Source organism: Danio rerio, chromosome 7 (assembly GCF_049306965.1).
Source record: "Danio rerio strain Tuebingen ecotype United States chromosome 7, GRCz12tu, whole genome shotgun sequence".
Taxonomy (NCBI): domain Eukaryota; kingdom Metazoa; phylum Chordata; class Actinopteri; order Cypriniformes; family Danionidae; genus Danio; species Danio rerio.
Genome location: NC_133182.1, coordinates 35,621,605 through 35,629,692, shown reverse-complemented (window position 1 = coordinate 35,629,692; position 8,088 = coordinate 35,621,605). Strand labels below are relative to the sequence as shown.

General features: G+C 38.5%; 1 protein-coding gene and 1 long non-coding RNA gene across 6 annotated transcripts; one reads left to right on the top strand and one right to left on the bottom strand.

Annotated features, from left to right (window-relative positions):
• Positions 1-486: 486 nt before the first annotated feature.
• On the bottom strand, positions 487-4,188 carry LOC110439935 (uncharacterized). Its single transcript, XR_002459227.2, has 2 exons — positions 3,842-4,188; positions 487-2,230 (listed from the first exon to the last, which is right to left on the bottom strand). It is a non-coding gene; the product is annotated as an uncharacterized lncRNA (long non-coding RNA).
• Positions 2,793-7,313, top strand: irx6a (iroquois homeobox 6a). Of its 5 annotated transcripts, none has more exons than XM_073906511.1 (7): positions 2,793-3,156; positions 3,926-4,189; positions 4,605-4,714; positions 4,812-5,077; positions 5,201-5,839; positions 6,077-6,182; positions 6,736-7,313. In XM_073906511.1, the coding sequence occupies exons 1-7, from the start codon at positions 3,091-3,093 to the stop codon at positions 6,773-6,775; spliced, it is 1,491 nt and encodes a 496-aa protein (XP_073762612.1). In that variant the 5' UTR covers positions 2,793-3,090; the 3' UTR covers positions 6,776-7,313. The 5 variants fall into 5 exon arrangements, with proteins under 5 accessions (XP_073762612.1, XP_005169033.1, XP_009301593.1 ...); XM_005168976.6 differs by having other exon boundaries at positions 4,812-5,104; XM_009303318.5 differs by having other exon boundaries at positions 4,812-5,104; positions 6,077-6,191.
• The last annotated feature ends 775 nt before the right edge of the window (positions 7,314-8,088 follow it).

The window sequence follows — 8,088 nt, the reverse complement described above, 5'->3', positions numbered from 1 at the left end:
AAGTGTATCACACTAAAAAAAACTGCTTTTAAGATCAAAAATAGGATGAAAAGTGATAGGCGTAAGGATTGGTCAATGTGTTCTACCTCTTCAATTAAGGTTGATTTAACTTACGAGCCCCTCCACCCCAAGTACTGATCATCAGGAGCTGCTCCACATGCATTATGGATGAGGCTGCCCGTATGCACTTGGGCTATCATGTGTGCCCTTGCAAAAGGCTTTCGAGAAACTACAGTAAACTATCACATAGGAGAGTCTGACCTTCCTTTTGATTCTTCTATCTCTGATTGTGCTTGTAACATGAGAGATTTGTTGGAAAGTCACTACAATAAGTGATCTATATATAAATAAGCGCGGATTATTGAATTGTGAAAATCCTCAATATTTTCCACCTTGATTGACACTTGGGGTCTAACTTACATATTTAAGGTTTTGAATGTGCAATAATGGAAAAATAATTATAAGCTTACTTGAAAAGCAACTTAGTGGATTTAATAGATTTATTAGATTTGAGTTTTAGATTCAAATATCTAGTCAAGACAGACAGACAAACGGAAGAACGGACGAATAGACAGACAGACTGACTGTCACAATTTAATAGGGTCAATTTGTTTAGTCAACACTTTGTCAAAATGTGTTATAGTCTATAAAATTGCATTGTGTTATCCTTCTATTTTTTCATTGTAGAGTTTATGAAGTAAGACAATATATGGCAGGAACAAAGAGTAGCTTAAATGCAAATTAATGGCATGGGATAACTCACAGGAAAAAATTACACAAAATATTCATTTTTTTTAAAGCAAATCTTCTGTGGGATATATTTTGACAAAAGTTTTTCAAAACAGTCTTTAGCTGTTCGCGATACAAAAATACAGTCAAACGGTTTGGAACGACATGATTATAAGTAAATGACTAAAGTTTTATTTTGGGGCAAATAGCCAGTTTAATTGACTTCCTTCAGATAAATAAAATAGCTCATAAGCAAAACATCTGTATTTTCCCTGTTTTCTTTGTAACACACTCGCCACAGAACATACAGGGACGGCGGTGACCTGAACTGAACGCGACTCTTGATGGGCCTGAACACTCTCGTCATTACGGTTTACCTGCTCCATCGGCGCCGTTCACTTACTCGCAGCTCTCTGGCGCCTCTCGAAGAGTGAGCCTGTAATAGCAAAGAGATCATCTGGGACAGGACTCTCGTCCTTTCAAAGCAGGGTCACTGAACTATGCCTCTCATATTATCAGTGAAAACGATCAAATGGTCACGGATTTCCACGCGTTTGGAAGCGACCGCGCAAGCACTGCTGCTCTGCTGCTCGTGAACGATGATGATGCGCGAGGACAGCCATTCAGCTCTTTTAAGTCACATATAGACTTAATTATATAACAATACTTCACAATGAAGTTAAACCTTTAGATGAGTACTTTAGATAAGTGTGTCTTGACTGTAGGACCACGTGTCCTAGACATTTCAGATCAACAAGCAAAACTTTCTTAGGCTCTAACGGCAATAAAATAATGGTATAAACTAAATCTATAGTATTAAAACATGTTTGTCTTGGGTAGGTGGTGTCTATACAATGATGCAATGTCATTAGCTTAAAATAAAAAAAAAACAATAGAAACCAAGGGAGAGAAAGAGAGAGAGGGAGAGTAAATGGGGTCTTCTAATTATATTGTCTAAAACATTTAATAAAACTGCATGTGTTACCCTTTATCCAGACTTATTCCGCGTGAGGGAGCGATATTTCTACCATCCCTTTCAAGTACGCATCCTTCAATTAGAATGCTGTTCCCGTCGCCTCCCACTACCGTATAATTAGACTTGAGAGATTCAGCTAATTTCTCTCTCTCTCTCTCTCTCTCTCTCTCTCTCTCTCTCTCTCTCTCTCTCTCTCAGTTCCATTCTGATCGTCTAATTTCACCTCAAAGGCATATTTTCACGGTGTAACTCGCTGGTTAAACAAGGCCATATCCATTTGTTAATTGATGCAATTACGCATTTCTCGTAATGGTCGCGTAGGTCCCGAGATACGCATCAATCAGTTTTCTGTTGACCTGCCAGAGGTTCTCTTCACGTCTGCCGGGACTGGCCCTCTCTCTAATAGAGAGAGATGGAAACATCATCGCAATTAACATCAGGTCGGACCTCTGATCGGCCAGACAGATGCGAGCAAGGGTCCTGTAGATTCCTCTTCAGTTCATTTGCGCATCAGCGGGACAGTGTCTGAAATGTATAATAATAAGAAAATCGGGAACATATAGGCTACTAATATTATTAGATCATATATATTTAAAGAAAATAGATTAATTTAAAAAGTATAATTCGGTCTAAAACGGTAATATATTATCTTAACCTTAAAATAATTTACATGATAAACCTAAATATTGACACATGGCATAGTCACGGATAATAAAACAATATCTGGCATTAAATGCTGTTTTTATATTAATATGCAAAATATTGTTTTAAAAAAAGCTGATTTATTTTTGTATTATTGTGAAAGTGATATATATGAATTACATAATTTTTTTTTCAAAATTATTTTTTATATTTATTCAGTGGCTGTTTGAAATACTTTTAAGGGCTCTAAGTCTAATAATACACTAATGTTAGAAAAGAACAGAAAGGGGGAAAACAGGGGACAGGGGTGTGCAAAACACACCTCAAGAAAAGCGCGAAGCATGACGTGATTGGCAAACACATCATTCTATCCTCGCCGTCCCGGGATTAGAATGACGTCACACTGATACCCGTGCATGGATGAATTCTAAAGAACTATAGAGGCACAAATAATAGCACAACCACAAGTTCATATCTTGCAAGTCTTACGTTATCCTTTAAGCTTTCTACAGCTGTTTAACAACAATATTTTTGTACTTGATGAAGCTTAACTCTAATTTCTCATTTCCTTAAGGGGATTATCTATACATATAAAACTAGGGCTGGCGTAAACATCCTCAGTGCTTCCCAGTTAAGTGCAGTCATCTATTATTGAGCGAAAGGCCGAGTGTGGAAATGTGTGTAAGACGGTGGATTTGAAGTAGATTTGGTTTCAATCGATCAGCAGGAGAAGAATATTGCTTATGGTAACAAAAGAAGCAGCTATGTCCTTCTCTCAGTTTGGATATCCTTACAATGCAACTTCTCAGGTAAGCATGCAAATTATATATTTTTTTAATGTAGATGGCTATTAAGCGTGTACATCGTTGTGTGCGTTTTGTTTTCTTTTTCCACATTCTGTCATACTCCCTGGATCTCAGGAACTAACACTAGGTAGCAGCAGATTGTTCTGTCACTAAGTAAGTCCTAAACTAAAGTTAGACGTTATCGTGGGTTTGTCAATATTTATAGTAATGGGTTATTTGAATTATAAATGACCTCACGTGTTGTTGTAAACGTGTAAATTACCTTTACGGTGTAATTGTTTAGTGAGAGCGAGACTCCTCCCTTTGCCGGTAGCCTTTGCCGTCTCTGTGTATAAACTAATTACAGATTTACTGATAACATAGATAATTTCGACAACATGACTTAAGTCAAACTCAAGTTTTATTTAAAGTCGACAGATTGTTTAATTGTCAAAATAAGCCGCGCTCACTTAACTTCTCCTGTCCTGAGGCAAAACTTAGAAAGTTTACTTTCAGCTTTGACAAAATCACTTTTTGAAAAATTAAGTAAGACAAACCCTTTGCCTTTTTATTTTTAAGTCATTTACACAAAGTCTCAATTCAGTTAAACTATAGGATTATCTTTATGAATAAAACGAATGAATGAAAATAATTGCAATCGGTCTCCAAAGAAAAAGAGCTGCTTTACCACAGAGCAGCTCCATCTTACCTTAATTCTTTTTCAAACTACGGAAACGCCTGCTTTGAAACGCAAATAAAAAAGTCATGTTTATCCACAATTTTCTTCATGCAGTTTTTCGTGTCGGCAACCCCCAGTACGACTTGCTGCGATTCGATATCCAGGTCGGTGACAGAAGGATCGAGCGCATCGCAGACCGCAGCCTCCTTCTGCTGTCCCTCCTATGAGAACCGGCTGCTGGCGAGTACACGGACGGAGCTCAACGCCGCGCTCGGGATGTACGGCTCCCCTTACGCAGCAGCAGCGGCCGCAGCCGGGCAGAACTACGCCAACTACTTTCCGTATAGCGCCGACCCCTCCGCCATCTACTCCAGCCTGGTACGTGCAGCACTTCACCAGATAAAGCGGGTCCTCCGTTCAATCGATTGTCTCATTCATGTCACGGCTTGTTATTGATTATTTTGGCTTGGTAAGAGGATCAAGCTGTCTAGCACTCTGGTGAAATAACTGAATAATCAGAAGAAATGAACAGAATGAAGCAACATTGCATGACGCCTGCTTGCTATAAACAGGGCCTACTTGGTTTAATGGACAATAAATAGACAGAAATGTGCGATTTATCATAAAAATATTGAAAAAAATAGGTTTATGGAGTAAAGAGATAAAACTGTTAACACTGTGAATAATAAATGTTTATCAGCAAGCACTGTCTCAGTAACATATAACTGAAATATCAGATGCTAAAGTCTATGTTTTTTTTGTTGTTTGTTTGTTTTTTATTGTTTATATTTAGAACCCACAATATGAAATCAAAGAGGGGTCAGGCAGTCTTCATAGCACTATAACACAACCAGCCACTTACTATCCATATGACCACTCACTCGGACAGTACCAGTATGACAGGTGAGATTTGTTTTTATCCCATTTCTAATATGGCATATTTTAATATACTTAAAATGCAGATAAATGATCCAGATATTCCACTATTTATTTGATCCAGGTATGGGACAGTTGATTTTAATGGATCAACACGGAGAAAGAACGCCACACGTGAGACAACAAGTACGCTTAAAACATGGCTTTATGAGCACCGCAAAAACCCTTATCCTACAAAGGGTGAAAAGATCATGCTGGCCATTATCACCAAAATGACCCTCACGCAAGTGTCTACCTGGTTTGCCAATGCTAGAAGACGACTAAAAAAAGAAAACAAGATGACTTGGTCCCCCAAAAACAAAGCAGGCGATGACAGGAAGGAAGACCTCGGTAAGAGTGACCCAGACATTACCAAAGGTACCTCATAAATTTTCTCCGCTGCAGTTAAACAGTGTTTTTGTTTTATAAATGAATTTGGACGCTCACTTAGTACTTCTAATTCCACTTTCTCAGACTCCAAAGACAGTAAGGATGAGCAGGACCTGCAGTTCAGTGACCTGGATGATATGGAGGATGAGGACTGTGACAAGCTGGACAGTGACTGTGAAAAATCAGGTCAGGATGACCTCCCGACCTCCTCCCCTCCAAAGAGAGACTGTAACCCTGACATCCCTCTCCACTCCAACTTCCCATCTTTTCCCTGTGGTCTGAAGAGTTTGGGGCCTCTGAACCCAGACTACCTAGATCATCTGGGCTCCAAACCACAGCAGCAACAGCCCTCACCTCAGTCCACCTCCATAAACACTGTGGCACTCTCTCACTTTGAGTCATCGGAGAAGCCCCGGATCTGGTCGTTGGCACGTACGGCCGCAGCAGGGGTTGTACTAGGCACACAGCATGTTGGGGATGTACGGACTGGGCCTGTGGACTGTCAGATGCAGGGAGTCCGGTTACCCACAGTCGGAGCAGTGCAGTGTGGGGAGCTGAAGGGCCTTCAGGACCCTACAAACCTCAGCAATACTGAAAGCCTTTTTCAAGAAGGACTACAGGGGATACACAAGGCATACAGTAGCGGGAGCTTCAAGACACTACAACTTCACTCTTCATCATATCCTGGACTGACAGAATCCTGCCAGTACTCCTCAATGGAAGGTACAGCCTTTCTGTGTTTACAGTTCATTACACAGCTCCAAAAAGGACTGAGCTACAGCCTTATAAGTTTTTATAAGGATATTAAACAGTAGTAATTCTAAATTGTGATGTTAATGTTTAAACTATACACAATAATACATACAGATTTGCAAGATTAAACACAACCAAAAAGTATCTCAAAACATGCTAATCAGTTTAATGACCATTACCTGTTGTGTGATCTTATGCATATGACAGGCTTCCCCAGTGCAGGAAAGACAGAGACAGAATCCAGTGAGCTCAGTGACACATGCCCAACAATCCAGGAGGCTAAGACCACTGCATTCAGACCTGTGATGAAGAGGTGAGGCAGGTGAGCATGAGTGAATACACACTTACTTTAACAAGTGTACTTTTGTGGGGATGAATTTATGTAAATTAATTATTGTAACTTAATAGAACAATTGTCACAAGTATGCGTTAATTAAAACTGCTTATATCTGAGGTACAAAAAGAGCATGCATGTGAATGTTTTCAAAATTCTGTGTTTGGTGACTTTTTTCTGTAAATGAAATCCAGTCATCTAGGATTACATCATATCTGTCACCTCACTACCTCCATTGAAGTAATGCCATTACATAAAGTATATCTGGTAACAGTAAACATTTGTGCTGTAAAGCCTAATCTGATGAATATTATTGGATTGCTTTGGCGAATTCAGAGATACTGCATCACTAAAAAATTCCATTTAGTACCTGTATATGTAAGTTTATAAGGAATGCATGTAATCTGTGTTCTGTAAATCAGCATCACAATGATTGCATCATGCATGCATGTATCCAATATTTCCTGTCATTTTCATCTAGCATAACTTTCATATCATCAGCTCATACATTTTCTTTCTCCCTTTGAATCAGGACTATGGAAATGCCAATAAACATGGGGAAGTTTTTATGATCTACATTATGCACTATGGAATGGAGTCAATGAGGAACTTTAAGCCCATGGCAGCAGACACTTGAAATAGTAGCGCAATGACTTTGTGTGCCCTTTCTGGAACTGTGAAAACTGGAGGCAGCCATAATTTTGCACAATATGATTTAATGGTGTCAATAACTTTATGCAATGTTTTGTGTATGTATGAGAATAAATTGTGATTTTTTATGTCTGCATTGGCAATCGTAGGTTTAGTAATTCTATTTATCTATTTATTGTTTTATCATCCATCTGCTTTATTTATCTGTTACCATGTGTCCTCTCAAGGTTTTTTTGTGTGTGTTAAGTTTAATTCTCTGTGGTTATGTGCTTAATGTTATGTGATTTACTTTTTTTTGGAAGCTGGTGTAAAATTTAGTCAGTCTTTTAACTTTTATTTACTTCTCAAAAATAAATGAGGTGCGATACTGTGCTCCTGCGGAGTGTGATATGTTTATATAAAAAAAAAGTTGTGTATAAATGTCATGTTGTTATTTATAAAATATTTTATAAGAACTCGTTTTTTTGTTTGTGTTTATTAATTAATCAGACAGCTCTGTCGTGTCCGCTTTATCATCTCTTGACTCTCTTATATTCGTAAAGCCGGGACTTTGTTAGAAGGTCATAAATTCAAACGCGGACGTGAATGAACTCAGCAAGGGTGTGAAGAAAGGGCACATCAGTTTCTCATTGTCATTATTTAATCGGAATTGGCATCAAACACTTTGTTACTGTTCAGGCTCAGAGTGAGGCAGGAATTGGTTATGAATGCAGCTTTGTCTCCAGTGCGCGCGAGCAGGTTCATCATCATCCAGTTCTTGTGTTAACAACGAGGTCACGCGGGAGCATCCATACCATGAAACGCGCATCAAGTGTTTTGATGTTGATCAGTCAATTGCTCGAACTGACATCCCAGGGGATCTTTAAGCTTCCAATTAAACTTACAAAGCAATGGCTAGGCGGCTTCAAAGCCACAGAGAAAAGTATTTTTTTCGTTTATTTATAGGTTCAACTATTTCAATATAGTGTACACAAATACGTGGCCGTATATTTAGACGAAATTAATTGAAATAAGAAAAATAAATGTACAATATCACAACTTTTATATCAAGATTATTTCCGTGAAATAGGTCGTTTAATGGGAAAATAAAGCTGTATTTTTAAGAGAAAAACAACATCATACGAACACGGAAAAAAAAAATACTGGAGCGAAGACCTGGTCAGGGTCCTGTAAATTAAGCCGTCCAAAGAGACATTATTTCAGGAAGGATTGAGAGATTAAGGCATGTAATAAC